Raw genomic sequence first — 21,799 nt, forward strand, 5'->3', positions numbered from 1 at the left:
GGCGACGCTGATCGTTTCACAGGGTTCATGGCACCCAATGGAGTGAGAATTTCCAGAGTGTCATCAGTATCCGGGCAGAGACAGGTTAGGAGCAGAAGTGAAACTGGGGAGATGAGGAATCCCCAGCCAGGCCCCTGACCTCAAGGCCTTGGGACTAAGACTTTGCCTGAACCTGAACCCGGTGCTCCTGGACAGAGTGCTGTTTGTCATGGTGTCTCCCAGTTCTGACCCAGAAGTTGTCTGGACAGCAGGAGAGTCCCGCAGGACAGACTCTCTGTGTCCTCTCCTCCACCCTCTTCTTTCTTCTTCTCTTCAAAAGTCAGACCCTGGAGTCTTCTAGAAGAAAAGCCACTTCCCGGAATACAATCACAACACAAGCAGTTAAAGGTGCAGTGAGAGATGCTTCTCCTTTAAGAGAAGGCTCAGGCCTGCAAGCCCCACCCAGACCCCACAGAGACCTGGCTCTGTTCACCTGCTTGGGCAGCTCACACTGCCAAGCCTGAGTGCAGGACTCTGATCTGTAAAGAGGAGACTTTGCCTCTTCCCTCAGGATCTGTCTTCTCAACCTCGGGTTTAGACCCAGACTCCTTGTGTTAATTCCCAGAAGATGCATCTGTGGCTCCAGGTGGGTGAGTTTTACAAGGATCTTCATTCTGAGTCCCGAGATTGTCCATGTGGACCCGGGTAGTTGTCCCAGCACAGGAGACCCCGTTGTCCACAGGGAAGAGACCCCTGTGGAGACCACAGACAGCACAGAGACCTGTGCTACACTGCACTTCCCTGTGTCCACACTTCCCCTGTGCAGCTGCTTTAGTGACTAAATCACGGTAGGAGGGGACCTGTAATTAACTATACCACAGAATAATGAGAGAGTGTGGGAGAAGTTATCAATCTGTGACCTCTCACTCCCTCTCTGACCTTCACTCACACTTATGAGCTGAGGGGGTGAGGGACATGAATGTCACAGTTGTGTGGGACACTGGATCTGATAACTGAGTTGGGGCCCCAGAGTTCCTCAGGTGAGCAGTGTGGACATTGGAGGAAAGATGATTCTCAGGCCAGAGAGCACACGCTGGTGATGTGAGGTTTCATCCCTGGTCAGTAGTGTGGGGAAAGATTAAATTTACACGTTTCTTCATTCTGTGGATCTCTCTAAATAGCAGTCACAGAACTGAAGTGGAAAGAAGAGGAGAGATGGGTGGGGGCTCCTGAAGAGAGTCACCCATCACACAGAGCAACAAATGTGGGTGAGCACAGGTGTGAACTCCAGTCACCTCCCCATGCAGGTCTCCACAGCAGCCCAGCAGCCTCTCCAGGATTCTGCGGCTCCTCTTTCAGTGAACCACTCTTAGTAGGTGCTGTGTTTTCCATGGGAACTTGAAGCTCTTAGGTTCCATCCTGACTGACCTAAGGATGCAGAAAGAAACTGTCGCGCCCACCTCGTCCGGCAAGGAAGACGCAACACGGTTGGATTCTTCTCAACAGCCTTTACTGCAGGAGACCTTCTTTGTTGATACAGGGAGGCGGCGGCAGCCAGCCCTAAGTGTTACAGCTCCAAGTGTTACAGCTCCAAGTGTTACAGCTTTAAGTGTTACCGCGCCGAGCGGCAAAGCCGCTCGGCTTATATACACAACAGTATGCTAATCTTCTTTCAGGGATTGGTGGGGCACGAGTCACCCCACTGCCATCCCAGCTACTTGTCCTCCAGAGATTGGCGAGGCATGAACTCCCATTTAGCATAGTACCGCCCCAGCCAAACTGACGTCAGGTGCAAAACTCCACGCATGCTCAGTACTGTTGTTAGGAGGGCGCCAGATTCACCTCATTATCATACAGCTGTCGCACCGCTCCCTACATCTCCCCCTTTTTTGTTTAATAAAATGACTGGTCTAGATCTGGGTGTCACGTCAATCTTGTCATTGCTCCTGTCTTAGGTCGTTCCTGACGATGACTCGGCCTTACCCGTCGTTGGGTCACCCTATCGCCACCGGGCCCCGTGTCTTAGGTTGGTCCGAGCTCGAGGAAAGTTGCCCGTCCCTGGATACAATGACCCCACATGACTGTGACAAAAATGATCTAGGGCGAACTCTTAATCTTTCAAAGAGGCCAGCCATACATTGGGAAAAGCACCATTGTCAATGGCGGTCATAGCCTGGTAAACAACCGCTTTGTGTCTGGCATGTTCTCTTTTTAAACGGCCAATAAGCCAGAGACATACTCCGCATCCCAGGAGGACAATAGCTCCCCAGGCAAACATGCCCGCCCACTCCTTAAAAAAGGAGAAAGCATTGGTAATCCATGAGGTAAAGTCTTCAATTGTGATGGGGTCCAGCCTAGTGCTGTTGAGGACAGCAATCTGCATCAGCAATTGTCTGGATAGTTGCTCTGCTTTCATGGACCAGTTTCCTTTCAGATAATTTCAGATTTCTTTGCTCTGTTGAGAATGCTGAGAAAAGTTGGCTTGCAAAAGAGTAATGCATAAACCTCTTAGGGAGGAAACGCAAGACAGCTGTGTCATATGATACAGTGCTTCAATTTGTTCTTGAACTAAATCTATCCTTTGATTGGCTAATAGAAGGCCAGATGCCAAATGAGTATTAAATTCTTCTTGTATCTCTAGCGCCATTGCAGTTCTTTCTACAATCTGATTGACAGTCTCAGCCATCTGTATTTGATTGGTCATAGCAATTGCAGCTGTGGTAGCTGCGGCAACAGACAGCACGATGGCTGAAATTATGACTGCCGTAATTCCAAAATCTCTTTTGGTTCACAGCAAATTAAGAATAGGAAAACTATCTGGGTTTGCCTCTACTGGGATTGGCACAAAGGAGGGAATCTTGACCATTACTGTGGTGTCATTGTTGCCATCTCAGCATTCAGCTAAATAGCAGACTACATCAGAGCTATTACAATTTAAAACACCATTGTTGACATTAGTGCTTATCAGAAAGAAAAAGGGTGATCTAACACATACTGAAGTACTAGTGGCAGTATTATGTTCCAAAAGGTTATTATATTGAATATTGGTCAACCTGGTATCATTTTTTCTGGTAGCCGAAACATTATACAACGTGAAGTTCTCACCCATCAACCTAGCAAAGGGGGTCAGGGATGTATATGCCCCTTGCTCATTGGACAGCACCCACTGAAACCAAGGCCAGAGATTATGCTTGCCAGTCTTATTCTCCCCCCAGTCATACTGTACATGGCCAAGAGGAGGGGAAAATTCAAATCCCGGTAGGAATTGTTTTGTTCTATGGAATGGACTCTGACATGGGGTAAAATTAGGTGGAAACTCTTGATGCGGGGGGCAAGCGGGTAAGACTCTACGACGGGTAGAGCTATTCTGTGCATAGTTACCTTGCCCTGGGCGTGATGGAACACTACAATTATGCATCACAATTAGTGTTGTAATGTTCAGATCAGCAGAACTATCGACTGACATGTCCTCGCTGGGTGAAGAGACTCCCTGGGCAATTTGACTCAAGGCAGCCAGGATGATCCCGGTGTTCATTGTGCTGTCACTTATAGGATTCAACCAATTAGCTAACGTGGCTCTACGTAACCAAATACAGGGCAGGGAAGAGTCTTTAATGGTAAAACATAAGGTATGCAACAGAGAAACGTTAGTGGTGGCATACCGTTGGGGCATTTCTCCAGTTGGCACTATACAGGGAACATCACGCAAACAGGAGGTAGAGAAAAAGGTTGGTAAAACAGTAGAATTGCTATGGACTGGCATGGGTACTGGCCAGGATCTGGCAATAGCCCACAGGGTGATCGAATTAACCTGTATTATCATTCCCAGTAGCAATAGTAGGGTTCGTAGTCTCATCTTCAGAAGGCAATTTTCGAGTCAAGCGCTCAGGTACCCAAATTGGATTTTCTTGATTCTGCGGAAAAACACAAATTGCTCCCCTAGATCTCGAAATCACGGGATCTGGGCCACGCCATTCATCAGTTAAGACATCCTTCCACTTTACTTCTACATTAGTTATAGCTGTAGTAGCAGCATGGCGATCCGCAGCAGAGCGGCCATGCGCATCCAAAACTAAGAAATTTAGAGTAAAAAGAGCTAAAGAAAGTTGTTCTTTTGGTGTTCAGCTGCTGGCAATTCCCTCTTTTTGTTTTTTTATCAGCTCTTTTAAGGTACGATGTACTCTTTCCACAATTCCTTGACCTTGGGGATTGTATGGCAATCCTGTAGTACGTTTGACCTGCATTGTCTGGCAAAATGTCTGAAAGGACTTTGTAGTGTAGGCAGGCCCGTTGTCCGTCTTGAGACTATCAGGCTTCCCCCAGGCTGCCCATGCCTCTAAGCAATGGCTAATGGCATTACGAGCCTTTTCACCAGTCATCAGAGTAGCATGTATAATATCAGAACATGTATCAACAGAAACATGAGCATATTTTAAATTTCCAAATTGAGATATGTGTGTGACATCCATCTGCCAAAGTTTTAGCGGGATCAGACCACGAGGGTTAATCCCTACATGAGGAGGGTGGTGAAATTGAACACAATTCTGGCAACTTAACACCACATCACGAGCTGCAGCTCTAGAGATTTTAAATTTTTGTTGAAGAGTAAAGGCAGGTACATGAAACTTTTGATGAAATTCTCTAGCGAGGTCAACCGGAGCAGCATGAAAAATAAACTCTCTACGAGTACTAGCATCCACCAGGGCGTTATTACTGGTCATGGGACCAGGCAAATTAGTATGGGCTCGAATATGTTGTATGAAAAATTTATTTTTTCTGGCCCAAATCAAATTTTGTAATTCTAAAAGAATTTGACATACAGTACTAGTCGACCGAATTGGCCCTGCAATTTTAAGTGAGCGCACCGCATTAACCACATAAGCAGAGTCAGAAATTAAATTAAAAGAATCATGAAATCTTTTGAAAACTTCTAATACAATTTTACATTCTGTAATTTGGGGGGTACCTGGACTATATTGAATTAATACTGGTTCTTGAGAATCAACCATATAGGCACCTACACCTGTTTTGGAGCCATCTGTATAAATATCTAACGCTCCAGACAAAGGCTCTGAGGCAGTGATTTTAGGAAAGATCACTGGATGTTCAGTAAAAAATTGTAGCAGCGGATCCTTAGGATAATGATTGTCAAACTCTCCATCAAAACTACAGCGCAATATGGCCCAATCATCTATCAATGCACACAATGTTTCTACCTGAGCAGTTGTATATGGTATAATAATTTTCTTTGGTGAAATACCAAAATGCTGAATGCAAGATTTAACGCCTAATATAGCTAGCTGTGCAACAGCAGAAGGGTAATATTCAAGGGTTTTATTAGGAGAAATATGGGGATAAATCCAAAGAAGTGGACCTTGTTGCCATAATACTCCTGTAGGTTGACGAAAAGTTCTCAGTATACACAAAAGCAGATCTTCCTCTTCCTTATACCTTTTTAGTATTGCCTTTTCTAGTCTTTCTTCTACTTTCCTCAAGGATAATCGTGCTTCCTTGGTTAAAACACGGGGTGAAGTAAGCTGAGAATCCCCTTTCAGGATCTCATAAAGTGGTTGTAAATCTACATTGGGCATTTTTATATAGGGTCGAATCCTAGTAATTTTTGAAAGTCATTTAATGTTTTTAAATGGTAATTCAATTTTTTGAGGAGAAATGCTATGAGAAGTGATTTTAGTTCCTAAATATTCTCCCATTTGGCCCATTTGAACCTTTTCAGGTGCTATGAACAATTGATTGTTTTCAAGTACCTTAACCACTTTTGTATAGGCCGCTTCTAGGACGGCTAGTATAAACATTTAGCCAGCCCCCTGGGGAGCTTGCCCAGCCAACTTAGGCTTCTAGCTACAGATGCCGGCTCCAAAAGCCAATTGAAACTTTTTATTTATTTGTTCCTTTCTTGAAAGGAGTTAAAGCTACATCAATGGGTGAATCAACCAGCATTTAAAGTTTTAACCATTTTTTTTCCTTTTAAACATGAAACACAAAACATTCAAGCAACGAGAAGCAAAACCCAGACATAAATTGACATACATCCACAGCTTGGTGCACCAAGGACAAACAATAGACACAGAGGAAAAGAACTAGATGGTGTTCCACCAAAGGGACCCAGACATCCTACCTAAAGAACCCAGAACCAGAAACAAGCACTTCTCCAATAGGAGCCAGCAAGGAGGCAAGACGTCTCCCACCTCCTTCTGTTCCCAGGAGAGCTTCAAAAAACTTAAGCTCACTTCCTTCTTTTGCCAAAGCATCTGTGGAGAGTTCGGGAGGACTGTTTTTCTCAACCCCATTCTCTCTCTTGCCTAGGGTGTATATTGTCTCTAGTCAGGGTCCAAAGACTAAAAGCATCTATGAGAATCGACTTTGCTTCTCTAGATTTTAACATAACTCTAAAAGAACACATTACCATTATTACCTTTTGACCACTACCATTACCCCAAGTCTTTATCTTTGCACATGCTTTAAATTTCTGTGATACTTCTGAATTCTGCTTACTGGGGCCTTTAAAATCTGTATCCACCACCTGAGTTCCCATTCTAGGGGTCAATATGAGTCTGGTGGTGGAACTGAGGTGGAGTCTTGTGCTTCTTTTTGTTGCTCTGCGGGAGGCCCGGGACCCGATGGTTCTACCTTTACTTTCACTTTCTCTAAGCTGTCAGTGATGCTTTCTAGATTGTCTGACATTTCTAAGGTCAAGGCTTTTAAAGAATATATCTTATTTGTTTCCTGGTCCTGATTATCCTCTTTTTTCATCTCTGCCTTCTCGCTGTTCCTTTTATCTCCTTTTCTTTTCTTTTTTTCTTTCAAGACCTTTACTCCCTCTGACATACTTTGTTGATGCTCTGCAAGGACCCTCTGACCTGTCCTAACTGCTCTAACCGCTTCCCACACAAAAAAAAAAAAATAAACAAAATTACAAGCCTTACCCACAAAGGATCCATTGGAAACAACATTGCTGCAGACTGCAGACCTTTTAGCCTCTAAACCAAGGCTTCCATCGTCTCTGCTCACCTCCAGAGAACTTTATCGTCCCTTACCGGGAACTTTTCCGACGTCGCTCCTCCTGAAGCTGAAGAGTTCTGAGATCCACGAGGATGTCCTCGTCCCCGTACGGGCCACCACTTTGTCGCGCCCACCTCGTCCGGCAAGGAAGACGCAACACGGTTGGATTCTTCTCAACAGCCTTTACTGCAGGAGACCTTCTTTGTTGATACAGGGAGGCGGCGGCAGCCAGCCCTAAGTGTTACAGCTCCAAGTGTTACAGCTCCAAGTGTTACAGCTTTAAGTGTTACCGCGCCGAGCGGCAAAGCCGCTCGGCTTATATACACAACAGTATGCTAATCTTCTTTCAGGGATTGGTGGGGCACGAGTCACCCCACTGCCATCCCAGCTACTTGTCCTCCAGAGATTGGCGAGGCATGAACTCCCATTTAGCATAGTACCGCCCCAGCCAAACTGACGTCAGGTGCAAAACTCCACGCATGCTCAGTACTGTTGTTAGGAGGGCGCCAGATTCACCTCATTATCATACAGCTGTCGCACCGCTCCCTACAAGAAACACCATGACCAAGGCAACACTTCTAAAAAGAAACATTCAGTAGTGGCTGGGTAACAGTTTCAGGGGTTTAGTCCATTATAACAGGAAGCCTGGCAGCTGCAGGCAGACATGGTGCTGAAGGAGCAGAGACTTCTACATCTTGATCCAAAGGCAGCCAGGAGGGGGCTCTCATTCCACACTGGGCAGAGCATGAGCATAGAGACATCAAAGCCCTTCCTCTCAGTGATACACCATTGTGGGTGGTGCCATTCCTGGGCTGGTGGTCCTGGGTTCTATAAGAAAGCAAGCTGAACAAACCATGAAGAGCACGCCATTAAGAAACATCCATCCAGGGCTGGAGCGATGGCTCAGCGGTTAAGAGCACTGATTGCTCTTCCAGAGGTCCTGAGTTCAATCCCCAGTAACCACATGGTGGCTCACAACCATCTGTCATGAGATCCGATGCCCTCTTCTGGTGTCTAAAGGCAGCAACAGTGTACTCACATAAAATGAATATTAAAAAAAATAAAAAATAAATAAATAAAAAAAAGAAAAGAAACATCCCTCCATGACCTCTGCATAAGCTCCTGCTTCCTGACAGGCTTGAGTTCCAGTCCTGTCTTCCTTTGGTGATGAACAGCACTGAAGTAAGCTGAAAAAATCCTTTCCTCGCCGATTTACTTCTTGGTCATGGTGTTTGTGCAGGAATAGGAACCCTGAATAAGACAGGCATTTTTCCAGTCCCAGAATGTAGAATTGGGATAGATCTACTTAGAGGTTGTCAGAATTCTCACATTGCTTCCATGACCTGTGGCCTGAGGGATATCATGTTTGGAAAGACTAAATGGAAGCCTTTAGAGTTCCCTCAGACAAGGAAAATAGTGAATCAAAGACAGCATCACACCTTTGTAGGAATTTCAGGAATCAGTGCCACCATCAATGGTCAAGTGTCATTCTCCACTATCAAAACCTCTTGCTGTGCACTGGACAGATAGGAGAGTCGAAAGGAGATATGGTTGGAAAAACGTTGGATTCTGGTCACATGTGTATGCTTCAGAGGTTGGGAAATAAATCCTATGAAACATTTGAGATCCTTCTAATTCAGTGAAATTCATGAATTCAGTGGTTTGGGGCAGGCACAGACATTCCATCCAAGAAGAAGGAAAGGTTACTGACCTGGCCCCTCCTACCACCAAGAAAGGAGCACAGGGCTTAGTTTGTGTCTTTGGATTCTGCAGACAGCACATCCCTCACTTGGATCTGTTACTCTGGCCCATAAGCCTTCTGAATCAGAGAGCTGCTAACTTCCTGTGGGTCCTGGGACAGGGGAAGACTCTTCAACAGGTCCCGGCTGTGGTTCAGGCTGTTTCAACATCTTGGACCATATGATCCAGCAGAGCTGATGGTACTTGAGGTGTCAGTGACAGAGAAGGATGTTGTTTTGAGGATTTGGCGGCCTCCGTGAGTGAATCACAGAAGAGAACTTTGGGACTTTGGAGCAAGGCTCCACCATCATGTGCACACAACTATTCCCCCATGAGAGACAGCTCTTGGCCTTGGTGCAACCTGAACATTTGACAATGGGCCACCAAGTTACCTGTGGGCCACATGTGACCTGGGCTGCCTATAATGGGCTGGATGTTATCTGACCCACCAAGTCATAAAATAGGACACACAGAGCCCTAAGCTGTTATCATATAGAAGTGGTATAAACATAATCAGGACTGGACAGGTCCTACGGGCACAAGGAAGTTACAGGAAGACTTTGCCCAACTGCCTCCCGTCTCTAGTCCTGTTACAATCTCATCTGCAGCCAAGCATGCACCTGCAGCCTCATGAGCTGTGCCTTATCCTTGCAAGACTGAGGAAGAAGAGACGAGGGCCTGTCTTGCTGATGGCTGTGCATGCTATGCAGGCCCCACCAGACGTGGACAACTGCAGCATTACCACCCCTTGCCAGGAGAACCCTGAAGGACACTTCTGGTGGGAATCTTCACAGTGGGAGGAAGTTCAGGCCATGCACATGGTAATGCCTTTCATCTGGATGGAGAAATGGTCACATGTGAGATTGTTCTCTAATTCATGGGCTGTGGCCAGTGGATTGGCTGGATGGACAGGGCCTTGGAAAGAGCAGGGTTGGAGTCATCTGTGGAAGAAGCCGGGGGATAGATCTGTCCACATGAATAAAGGCTGTGAAGACACTTGTGTCCTATGTACATGGTCATCAAAAGGTGATGTCAGCTTGGGAGAAGTTCAGTAACCAAGTAGGTGGGTGATGCGTTCTATGAATAGTCAGTCTCCTTACCAGCCATTTCTCATTACCCAACAGGCCCATGACCAAAGAGGCCATGGTAAGGGGGTTTCCCCTAAATGTACAGCTAAGTGGTGGAGTCAGGCAAGCCTGGTGAGACTGCCCCCCTACACTGACAAGAGAGGGATAGAAAGGAGAGGTGGGTCCCCACAATTTTGTCAGGACCGAGAAAGTGATTCCAGTGTCCCGAAGGAAGGTGAGTGAATGTCCTAATACAGTGACAATTATCTAAGCCTCTATGGCAGTGGTCAGGCCATTGGAGTCTCCATCTGCTCAGTAGTCCATGGATGGACCAAGGATATTGGCTGAAGGGTGATCAGGGGTTGATGTTCCCGTGGCTCAGGGAACTCTGGGAAAAGTAGCTCATGAGGAGGTGTTTCCACCTGGGGTTTCAGGTGCTACAATTCACTCAGGTGAGTGTATTGTGTCAGGGCCTTTGTAAGGCAGCCCAGGACCTGTGATGGATTTCCATAGTCATCCTGATGACCTTCGGAATTTTCCATCATTTACAGCCTTAAGGGGAGCTTTGTGAAGATGGCCAGGGTGCAAGTTGTAAACTGATTCATTGCTAGGACGCCCCCTGAGGCATTGTGATTCCATTAGGTTCCTGGTCTGGGACTGTCTCATGCCCATCTGCATGGGCAGCTGCTGCTGAGGACAGAGAGACAGCAGAGAGGGAAGAGAAGAGAAGGGACTCTGGGTTGTTCTTCAGTGTGACTGACAGTGGAAGGACTGTCTGCTTCAGCCTCCCGGAGCTGTTAGTTCCTTGATTGGCTGATGTCTTGAGGTCATTTTTTTAATCAAGATGGGAGTGAGGTCACATGGCAAAGGCCATCCTTTCAAACCCTAGCAAAGATGGCTGTCAGCAAAGAGGCCTCCATCCTGATGAGGGGACAGCGGCTGAGATGGCAACAAGCCTCAGGTTTAAAGACTTCCATGTATACATTTTAACTCTCTACCCCGATGTTACAACTCTTAAGGTAACTTCTTCCTTAGAGACTTTACCGGGTTTTAATCCTACACCTCAACACATTTAGAGAATTTACTCAGAGCCTAGAGGGTAGAGAGGAGCAGCCATGGTCCCTAGTGTGAGTCGTCTGTCCCTTCTCCATCGGTCTCCATTCTCTGTCACACAGGCAAGTGGCTCAACTGATATGGGACAGATTTTGGAGGACACCTTTGAATTAAGATGCTTTGGTCTGGAGGAGGAGGAGCCATATCTCAACTCCAGTGCTTTTAATTGACGTGGGACAGCTTAAGACAGTGTAACGCCACTGGTATCTAAAAGACGCCTGAATTCCTTTGACCAAGCTGGTCAAGGTCTCAGATCTGAAAATGTCCTATGCTTTACCTGTGGGAAACATGGTCATTTGACACATAATTGTGAACAAGGCATCTCCAAGGCAATGCATTTTCTAAATGTAAACTAGAAAGAATGTTGTTGTGAAAATACAAAAAATAAAAAAAGTATTGGTGTCTTTTACCCTGCTTGGTCCAGCACCGCGGTGCCCAAAGATATCTGCTGGATATCTGGGCGGAAACACATCCCAAACTCGCCATGGCGGCCCAGTGTCTCCTGCTTCCGCACACTTTCCTACACTCAAACCCTCACATAAAAGAACACACAACACAATAATCTTAGATCCAATTGATAAGGTATAATTGCCCACTTAAACATACAAGCCCATACCGTCCATCCCTTAGGAACATTGATGACAGCCTGTAAGTACACAGAGCGAGATCTTTAACTCAGCCTCCGTTCTCCTGCCACCGCCTCTCTCTCCTCTCCTCCCCCTGTCTCTTCCTCTCTGTTCCAGTCTCCTCCTCTTCCTTCAAACTTCTCTCCCGCCCATCCTTCCCTCTCCTCCAATGACAGGCCTCCTTCTATCCTGTGCCTGCCCCTCACCTGTACTTTAGAAATTCAATGGGGGAGAAGGTTCTGGTGAAGTCACCTGATTCCTGAGTACAAGACTAGGCAGCTGTCCTTGGGGCAGTGGAATTAGCATCAAACTTCCAGGCAAACCACAACAAAAGAAGGCCTAGGCTTCCAGGGGTGTGCAGACAATGTAGTAAGGGTTGCCACTGGACCAATGAGTCTAGGTCCAGGAGAGACTCCAAGGCAACTCCTTGCCAACAGGAAACATAATGGGGGTTGGGGGTTGTTGTTTGAGGCCCTACAGCAAAAGTAGGAACTGTTTGCCTCAGGGCAGCTAGGAACTAAGAATCAGGCAGAAAACCTCAACTGAGGAAACATTGCCTTCATTCTACATAATATAATAATGCTCAACCTGTCCAATGATATCCGTGGGAAATTCTTCACAGGGAATGCTAAACATCCAACACTGTGTCCTGTGGCTTTAAAGCGACAGCCACCAGAAATAATTTGTAGGCAATTTCTTCAATTTATTGTTTACCATTGCCTGGGTGATATTTTGATGGCTGATTCTGATGCAGATAATTTAGGGAAAAAATGTTTGCTGAAACCAAAAGAATTTTGCCTTTTTGAGGTTTGCAGATTGCAGAGAGAGAGAGAGAGAGAGAGAGAGAGAGAGAGAGAGAGGAGAGATTGTATTCATTATCTACATTTTAACATAAGTCAACAAAACATTCAATCTCAGAGGGTACCAATCGGAAAGAATCAGTTATGAAATCTCAATTTTCAGAAATTAATGGGAGATGTCAATTGGCTCTGGCCCACCATTGGATTAGCTGCACAAAGATTAAGTGATTTGTTTCAGATGTTAGAAGGAGATTCAGACATTGACAGGCCAAGACAGCTAACAAATTAGAAGAGAAAGAGTTAACCTTAGTAGAACAGAGACTGCAGGGGCTGGAGAGACGGTTCAGTGGTTAGAGCACCACCACCTGATCTTCCAGAGGTCCTGAGTTCAATCCCCAGCAACCACATGGTGGCTCACAACCATCTCCGATGGTATCCGTTGCCCTTCTGGTGTGTCTGAAGAGAGTGGTAGTATGCTCACATATATAAACAAATAAATCTTTTTAGAAAAGGAAAGAAAGAAAGAAAAGAAAAGAAAGAAAAGAGACTACAAGATGTACATGTGGGTAGCATAGTCCTCAAAGTGGACTGTATTTGGTTCTTTTGTCTTATTTTTTTTTGTTTTTTTTTTTTAATGAAACTAAGCTTTGTGATACCAAGTAATAAATACAAAGATACAACGTTTCAGTAGTTTTCCTCTAGATGTTGTGTTTGCCTCATAGTAACCACGGAACTGAGATATACCGGGTGCTTGGTAGGTTGGGTAGATGGCTCTTTCTTCTGTCTTTATCACCTGTGCATTTTAAAGATGGACTTCAAAGCACTCAGTCATGCCAAGGCTTAAGCAGAGAAGCTCCAGGAAGCAGGGTCTACACTGCACACAGGCGGGCCAGCTACTAAGCAAACGTGGGGTGGTTCGCACTCAACTCCTCAGAGGCAGGTGAACTCATGGAAAGGAGTCAACTGGAGTGATGCAAGTGGAAAATGTGTCCAAAGGAAGGTTAAAGGGGACACTGGTATTTGGGGACAAACAATAGCTTGCTGTGAAGTGGCTTCACAGACATCTTTCAAATGCTTGAAAAGGAAAAAGAACTGGGTCCTTCCTAACTACTTAAAATGCACACCATCAGTTACTGCGAAATGTCTTCCAATCTTCTGAGTATGGGTTCAGAGCTTAATGACTGTCTTGGAAAAATACTGCCATTTTGGACAAAGCCTCTCCTCTCCACGGGGTAGCGAGATGGGCCTTCAGAGTGGCCAGGGGCTAGGACCTGACCTTAGGTTCCATTTCAGCCATGCACTCTGGAACCAGGCTTGGGCATGAATGTGGCCTCGTTTTAGCCTCTCCGTGGCGCTCCTGCTCCTTGCAACCCTGGGTCTAATCTCTTTCCCCTACTCTGCATTGGTGGCCAGCAGCTCTGCACATTTACTCTGAGGCCCCGGGCTATTTCCAGTTACTCCATCCCTGGGTGTAGCCTAGAGGTGGAGGCCCTTAGTCACTCAGCAGCTGACGACATTGGGAGGAGGTCGAAATGCGAGTAGATGGTGAACAGACACTTCCAGCATTGAGGGCAGCTGCAGGCAAGTGCGCAGCCGGCTTCCACTTGGCGGACCTTCCCGCCAGAGCCAGGCAGAGCAGGGCCAGAGGGCGAGCACGGCGGCAGCGAGGAGGCGGAGGCCCGGATCTGGGGACCCCACATCACCACACCTGTTGGAGCTCCAGCCCGGAGCCCGCACACTTTTTGTTGTCTCGGGCCCCTAGGGCAATGATGGCCGTCCCCACCCTGCCACCAAGGCAGTGTAAAACACAGACAAAGGGTGCGGCTCACTGGAGGCAGCAAACTTTGAGCCCAGACAGTGGTGGGCGCCATCTGAATAGGGAGGAGGCGGCAGGCATGGAGGGGCGGCTCCTCCAGTGGCCATGCCAGGTGCTGAGCTGCCACCTGCAACTTGCCACAGTTTGTGGGGCTGAGGTCTCCTGCCCCCAACCATGTTCTTTTGTCTTTAACCCATTCTCCTACGGGGCTCATTAGACAAAAGGAAGAGTAGCATTTTAGAATGAAGCTTCTTAGCACACACTGAAAGTAAAAAATTAAAAGCCTTATATCAAAAAATTTCTGATTTAATTATAAAAGTATGATTGTGTCAATTGTAGGAATAGACCCACGAAAAATTATAGAACCGTATACTAATGCTGATATTACATCATTAAGAGAAATCAATGAGTACTGGCAAAGAGTTTGTAACAATTATTTGGGAGCAATTAACACATATCCTAAAAGAAAGCCACTTCACTTTACAAAAAGAACTAATTGGATTGGCCCATGTATTGCAATAAGAACACTAATTCCTGAAGACCCTACATTCCCGTTTGAATGAAAAAGCTGGTAATGGCTGCTTCTAAGTCAGTAAAAACAAAAGAATGTGTAATTAAAAGCTCATGGCCTTCGGTTCAAAAGTCAGAGTTGTATGCAATCTTTATGGTATTATCACATTTTCCAGAATCTCTTAATATAGTGACTGAGGCTCAATATGCAAAAAAGAGTTGTTCTGCACACAGCAACTGCTGGATTTATTCTGGATAATTCAGAATTCATGTTATTTTGCCGCTGCACCAGGCAATCAGAAATAGCGACTGTCCATGACTTATCACCCACATTCAGTCTCTCACGGTCATGCCAGGTCCATTAGGACAGGGAATGAAGGAAATGACCGATTATTCATAAGGAATGTGTTAGGAGCCTCAGGTATTCCTGAAAACCATTATATTCACCATTAAGGTTTAAAGGAAAAATTCCATGACCTGGCAACCAACCAAGGAATTTATAAAGAAATGTCCTACTTGTTTTTTGTACAACCAAACTCCATTACACATTAGAAGTAACTCTAAGGGCACCGACAAAAGTGGCTGGCTCTGTAACTACACATTTACTGGAAGGCATGGCTCTGGTGTGAATAGGTGTACAAACTAGGACCGACAGTGCCCTGCATACGTCTCCAGTAAGATGCAGCAACTCTTTGCACATTACAAAGGACATTGCAGCTACACCACACAGTCCTGCAGGGCAAACAGTGGTAGAAAAGATCCAAACACACCTTAAAGAACACAGCTATAAAACAAAAAGAAAGAATAAAGGCCCCAGAGGTAGACTATATCATGCTCCATTAACTTAAAATATTCTGAATGTTAACAAGAGAGGACCAACAGCTGCGGAGAGACACTGGATCAAGGGAAAAAACTGTGGAATTAAATCACCCTATATACTACAAGGATGTGTTAACATCAGAATGGAAGTCAGCAAATCTATGGTGTTGGGGATGCTGATTTGTTTTTATTACCCAAGGACACAAAAAGCCAGTAGATTGCATCAAAAATGATAAAGCTCAGGGTTGACCCGGGAGGTCCTCTGAAAACCATGGCCACTCACCCAGATCAACCAAAGGAGAGAGCCTGACCAGACACTGCCTTCCCCTGTCTGTCAGAAAAGACCAGACAAGAAATATTCAGCTCCTAACCACTGACAGGCCCATGTCACAGAATATCTTATTATTGTGCATAGAAACCTAATGGTTAGCAAAATATAAAACCCTCAGTAGATACCGCATTTGGCAGATCCAGGATATGTGTCCTGGTGTGGTTTGGGTGCCTCTGAATTCCCCACAGATAAGGCTGAAGAAGGGACTGATCCTGCTTATTTTAAGGCAAGGTGCTTGTGAGAGGTCCTGTGGTCCTTGCACTATGACCTGAGGCAAGGTCAGCAGGTGGCCTTGTGCTACCTTCCCCCTTAAAGGTGAAATGGTTGAGCCTGTAGTGGCTTGCCTTGAACAGCTCTCAACTGCAACTCTCATGACAGTGAAATGGTTCGGCAGGTGAGGGGGTAAGGGAGCAACTAAATGCTTTGAAGAGCCCTTATGGAATAGGATTTTATCTTAAGACTTGCAGGCAAGGCACTGGATTCAGTACCCAGCTCCAAAAAAAAGAAAAAAGAAAAAAAAAAAAAAAGACTTGCAGGAACGACAGAGAAGCAGCTGGCAGGACACAGGTAAAACAGAAATCTGGGAAAGAGAGCTCAGGAGCCCTCTTGGGTTTGCAGGACCTCAAGAGAAAGGCAGACTAGACTGATAGAGTGACACAGACAGATTTCTGAAGGGCTGGAGTTTAGTTGTAGCATCAGGCTGGTAAATAGATATCCCGTATGTAGTTAAGAAAATAACGTTTCCTTGCTGAGCTGTCAGGTTTTTCCCTCAGCTTCCTCCTCCCGTGTCTTTAGTGCTATGAATATGAGATGATTTAAATGGTCACAGGCCTCTGAGGGGGACTTTGCTCTCCTGCCATACAGAGCCACCCAAAGGCAGAGCAACCACAGGTGCATCAGCTGCAAGACCCAGGTGCACAGAGCTGGGGGTGGAGATTAAGAGACTTCAGGGAGTTAACTCCAGAACACAAGACGGAAAAGGAAAGACAGTCCAGGTTCAGGAATCGGTACCCAAGTTACAGGGGAGAAGCCTCTCTGTTAGGTCTTATCTCAGCTGTGGATGTGCTCCTGAGAGATGAGCAGACAGACCACACCAGACCCCGAGAATCCTGGGAAAGACACCAGAAAGGAGAAGCAGAAATCACCACAGCAGCATGGCTACAGGGAGAGCCCAGGGCAGCTTCCTGACCCCATCATTAGCAGCTAAATCAAGTGGGTGGGAGGAAATGTAGTGACTTATCTTGTGCACCCTGCACTTTAGAGGACCCCACTTGAGTCTCTGATCTTCAGCCCTGGGGGCTCATAATCCTGGGGACAGGACAAGGCTCTGGTCTACCCTGTGTCCTTGTGATCACAGACTCTCCCCATGTCTTCACAGTGATGGAGAGGGCACAGCCTGGAGGTGACAGAGCTGAGGCCTGACCCTATCAAAGACAAGAACTGACTGAGCACACCATTTGTCATTTATTCCTGAGTATCGCGCCCACCTCGGCCAGCAAGGAAGACGCAACACGATTGTATTCTTCTTTATCTCAGGACACCTTCATTGCTGATGCGGGGACCGCAAGCAGCAAAGTCGCTCCCCTTATATACACAACAGCATGCTAATATTCTTTCAGGGATTGGTGGGGCACTAGTCACCCCACTATCACCCCACTGTCATCCCAGCTACTTGTCCTCCAGAGATTGGCATGGCATGAACCATCCATGGTTCTTGTACCTCCCCAGCCAGACTGACTCCAGGTGCAAAACCCCGCGCATGTGCAGGACTGTTGTTCACCACAGGAGGGCGCCAGATCATACAGCTGCCATGAGGAGGGGACAAGCCTGCCCATGAGTGGTAAGTTGTTTACATTCAGATGGGCGGCGCCATCTTTTCTTCCCTGAGCTGCTCCCTACACCTGAGGACATGTGGAAGTCAAACAAAACAAAGTTCAAAACATGACAAAACCCCCAAACAAAAAACCTCTAAGTATTCCATCCAGTAATTGAAAAAGCCATCCACACTTGAGTCAAGGATGTGAACAATCAAGGTCACACTCAGATTCTTATTCTCAGTGTGGAAGTGAGGGGCTGACTCTCAGGGCACCACAGAGGGACAGGATGAGATGTCCCCACTCCCTACCCCCAGGCTGGACCAGGAAGTTTGGCTGGGGAAGGGAACACAGGCAGTGCAGGGACAGGGTCCAGGTGTGCAGGGCGGGCTGGGCTCCACAGTTCTTCACACAGAAGCCATAGAATCACAGGGAACTTCAGACACTGGTGTCTAAAGAGAACTGAGGGCTCTGGATGTCACAGCAGAGACCTGAACACATCGTCTGTCACTCAGTCCACTCCAGGCAGTTGTCTTCATGCTAGAGAACGAGAGTCACAAACCATCACTGTGAAGACAACAGCCCAACAACCCTCCACTCACAGGGGATTCTGGGAGTCCATGAAACCCAATCATGTCCACATTGACCCTCCCCAGTCAGACCCCATAGTGTCACCTTTACAATCTGAGAAAGACACATCAGAGCTCTGGGAGCTGTCCCTGCCTAAGATAAGACAAAATATATGTATATTTATACGTGTATATGTATGTGTATGTATATGTATATGTTTATGTGTATTTGTATGCATATGTATATATGGATTCATATCACAGTACGACTCAGGTCCCCGGAGGATTTCTCTGGAGGAGCTACTATGGATTCCCTGAGCTCCCAACATCTCCAGCTTCACTCCAATACCCTCAGGGACAATCCTGCCCCCACACTAACCTGGAGCAGGGGCGTAGTCTCCTTTCCCACCTGTGAGAAGGAAAGCTGTGAGAATTCAAGGAAGATTTTGACAGAGGAAGTTTCCAGAACTGACAGAGGACCCAATTGGAGACAGTAGCAATGAGGAGTGTGGCTGTGTTTCCCATTAATGAGCAGAGCACTCTTCTAAAGGAAGGTGAGGGGAAACAGACCCTGCCCTTTCCTACCTGTGTTTCTCCTCCTCACAATAGCCACCACAGCTCCAATGATGGCCAAAACTACAAAGACAGCCACAGCTCCAGGAAGAACAGAAGTAACATCAATTCCCATGTTGGAGTCGGTGGATGGAGAAGGCTCTGGGAAGGACAGGTTCAAGAAATGAAGGTGGGGGTCATGACCCCAGCTCTCAGCCCTGAGCAGCTCAGGATCTACAGAAGGCTCCCTCTTTACCCCATCTCTGGGAAAGCGGCTCAGGCAGCCCCTCATGCTCCACAAGGCAAGTGTAATTCTGCTCCTTCCCAAGAGGCACCACCACAGATGCCCACTTCTGGAAGGTTCCATCCCCTGCAGGCCTGGTCTCCACAAGCTCCATGTCCTGGCTCAGGTCCTCCCCATTCAACAGCCAGGTCATGGTGATGTCAGCAGGGTAGAATCCCAGGGCCCAGCACCTCAGGGTGACATCACCTTCAGGTCTGGGGTGAAGGGTCACATGTGCCTTTGGGGGATCTATGTGGAAGATTTAAGAAATCACACAGTTAACAAGACAAACTGAAATCTACACAAGACACAGTTAAATCAATGATGACACTGAACTGTGTCAGTCTGACACTTCAACTGTCATCTCACTAGTGAGCTGCAGGGAGAGCTGGTGCCCTCAGCACAGAACTGCACACTTTCCTGAGGGACTCAGAAGCTAAGAGGGAATCCACATGAGCCAGTGGGTCAACATAGCCGTCCTTATGTGGTGTTCTATAGCATGAGATGGGTGGTCATAGAACAGAAGAGGGAATGGAAAATAATTGATTTAATATGTGTTTGCAGATAAACTCTGACTAGAAGCAAAATTATGCCTTCAAAAAAAGGAAAAGAAAAAAGAAAAAGAAATCCCACAATTTATATTCCTCCGGGGTACCCCATAAGGGCTCATGGGACCATTCTCCACTGTAGGAAGAGAGAGAAATGGGGTGTGGAAGAGAGGCAAACCCCACATCAGGGAGGGATCTGTGAGAATGTATTCTTTGGAAAGTTCTAGAAACTGGGGAGAACCAGCCTAGTGTAGTGGAGTCCATGTCTCCTCTGAGGTAAAGGAGACTTCTGGTCCTGAGGTGTAAGGGCTGACACACTCAGCAGGACAGGAGTCAGTGTCCTCAGAGAGTGGGTGTGGGCAGAGAACCTGCCTGGGAGAGGCCATGGCTGACAGCAGGGAGCCCCTGCTGTTAAGTGGGGAAATTCTCTCCTTCCCTCCTGAGAGGGACTCAGAACTCTCCAGGGAGAAGGCTGGGCCCTGGGAGAGGCAGTGCAGTCACTGTGATGAGGGATCAGGAGACCCAGGGACACTGTCTCCCCTCTGAGACAGGGGCATCACCCAAAGAAGGGTTTCTTCTTCCCTGGGACTGAGCCCCAGCCCGAGGGCAGAGGAGGAGAAGCCGGCGGCCCCCCGCACCTGAGCGCAGCAGCGTCTCCTTCCCGAGCTCCAGGTATCTGCGGAGTGACTCCACGCACTCGCCCTCCAGGTCGGCCCTGCGTCTCTCTGCATAACCAGTCTGATGCCACTGGTTCAGGGTGATCCGTGCCGCCGCGTCCGCCGCCGTCCAAGTCTTCAGGTCTTCGTTCAGGGCGATGTAATCGCGGCCATCGTAGGCGTAGTGATCATACCCGCGTAGGAGGCTCCCGTCCGACCCCAGGTCACAGCCATACATCAACTGGAAGGTGTGAGAGCCTGTGGGGCTCCGCGGTCAGGCCGGGCCCCGCCCACCCGCCCGCCGGCGGGCTAGCCCCGACTCCGCCCAACCGCGGATTCCTCAAAACCGATTCCGAAACTTGCTGGGTCGGTTCTGCTCCCGACCCCTCCGATTAGGGATCCTGGACGTCTCCATCCCGTGGAGGGGTCGTGACCTACGGCCCGGGGTCACTCACCGCCCTCGCTCTGGTTGTAGTGGCCAAGCAGGGTCCTCAGGTGCACTCGGAACCTCTGCTCATTTCCCTTGGCGATCCGTGTCTCCCGATCCCAATACTCCGGCCCCTCCCGCTCCATCCACCGCGCCCGCGGCTCCATCCTCGGATTCTCCGCGTCGCTGTCGAAGCGCACGAACTCCGTGTCGTCCACGTAGCCGACTTCCATGAACAAGGGCTTCCCGAGGCCGGGCCGGGACACGGCGGTTTTGAAATACCGCAGCGAGTGTGAGCCTGGGGGCGGCGCGCGGTGAGACCCCGACCTCCTCCCGGGACCCCGGGCGGGTGCGCGGGCGGGGCGGGGAGCGGAGCGCCAGGCTCGGGACCCAGATGGAGAAGGGGCCGAGAGTCTGGTGAGCGACGCGGGGACCGGGCTTCCCTGGTGCCGCCCCCGCCCCTCCCCGCAGAGGCCGTTTCCCTCCCGACCCCGCACTCACCCTCCCGGGTCTGGGTCCGGGCCAGGGCTGCGGCCAGAAGCAAGAGCAGCGTGCGCGGCGCCATGGCCTCACCTGAGATCCAGGACGTGCCTGAGTCCCGCGGGCTGCATGGACTTTAGAACTTGCCCTAAATCGCACTACCCAGTGGGAGGTCAGAGGAAATCAGATCCCTAGGAGCTGTTATAGCACGATGTCATTATGCAGTTGAAGGCGGTACAAGATAGAACTAGGCCTGTCATTAGACTAGAAGGAAGGAGAAAAGTTTTAGAGAGTAGGAGACTGGAACAAGGAAGGAGAGAGGCAGTGGAGAGAACATGGAGGCAGATGTTAGGATTCTCTCTGCACATTTACAGGTTGCTATAACTATTCTTTTTTTTTTTAAGATTTATTCATTTATTATATATAAGTACACTGTAGCTGTCTTCAGACACACCAGAAGAGGGCATCGGATCTCTTTACAGATGGTTGTGAGCCACCATGTGGTTGCTGGGAATTGAACTCAGGACCTCTGGAAGAGCAATTAGTGCTCTTAACCGCCGAGCCATCTCTCCAGCCCCATGACTATTCTTAAGGGATGGATGTGCACAGGGCTTTGTATGTCTAAATGAGAAAATTCTATCTTATCAAT

General features: G+C 47.7%; 1 protein-coding gene, 1 long non-coding RNA gene and 1 pseudogene across 4 annotated transcripts; 1 reads left to right on the plus strand and 2 right to left on the minus strand.

The window, feature by feature from the left end:
- The first annotated feature begins 7,555 nt into the window (after positions 1–7,555).
- LOC134483855 (uncharacterized) lies at positions 7,556–11,328 on the plus strand. Its single transcript, XR_010060969.1, has 2 exons — positions 7,556–10,041; positions 10,982–11,328. It is a non-coding gene; the product is annotated as an uncharacterized LOC134483855 (long non-coding RNA).
- Positions 12,967–14,102, minus strand: Cdk2ap1-ps2 (Cdk2ap1-ps2 pseudogene; annotated as a pseudogene).
- RT1-CE2 (RT1 class I, locus CE2) lies at positions 17,766–21,535 on the minus strand. 3 transcript variants are annotated; one of them, NM_001008840.2, is made up of 8 exons: positions 21,172–21,299; positions 20,699–20,968; positions 20,226–20,501; positions 19,013–19,288; positions 18,790–18,918; positions 18,584–18,613; positions 18,311–18,358; positions 18,156–18,175 (listed from the first exon to the last, which is right to left on the minus strand). In NM_001008840.2, the coding sequence occupies exons 1-8, from the start codon at positions 21,233–21,235 to the stop codon at positions 18,171–18,173; spliced, it is 1,098 nt and encodes a 365-aa protein (NP_001008840.1). In that variant the 5' UTR covers positions 21,236–21,299; the 3' UTR covers positions 18,156–18,170. The 3 variants fall into 3 exon arrangements, with proteins under 3 accessions (XP_038954886.1, XP_063135457.1, NP_001008840.1); XM_039098958.2 differs by lacking the exon at positions 18,311–18,358 and having other exon boundaries at positions 17,766–18,175; positions 21,172–21,535; XM_063279387.1 differs by having other exon boundaries at positions 17,766–18,358.
- Between the last annotated feature and the right edge of the window lie 264 nt (positions 21,536–21,799).

This window comes from Rattus norvegicus, chromosome 20, assembly GCF_036323735.1.
Source record: "Rattus norvegicus strain BN/NHsdMcwi chromosome 20, GRCr8, whole genome shotgun sequence".
NCBI lineage: Eukaryota > Metazoa > Chordata > Mammalia > Rodentia > Muridae > Rattus > Rattus norvegicus.

Bases quoted from the DNA above. Each gene is read 5' to 3' on its own strand.
- RT1-CE2 (XM_063279387.1), bottom strand. From the start codon at position 21,235: ATGGCGCCGCGCACGCTGCTCTTGCTTCTGGCCGCAGCCCTGGCCCGG. The intron at 20,502-20,698 runs GTGAGTGACCCC...GGAGCCCCACAG, and splicing joins CTACAACCAGAGCGAGGGCG to GCTCTCACACCTTCCAGTTG. The intron at 19,289-20,225 runs GTGCGGGGGGCC...TCTTCCACATAG, and splicing joins GGAGACGCTGCTGCGCTCAG to ATCCCCCAAAGGCACATGTG.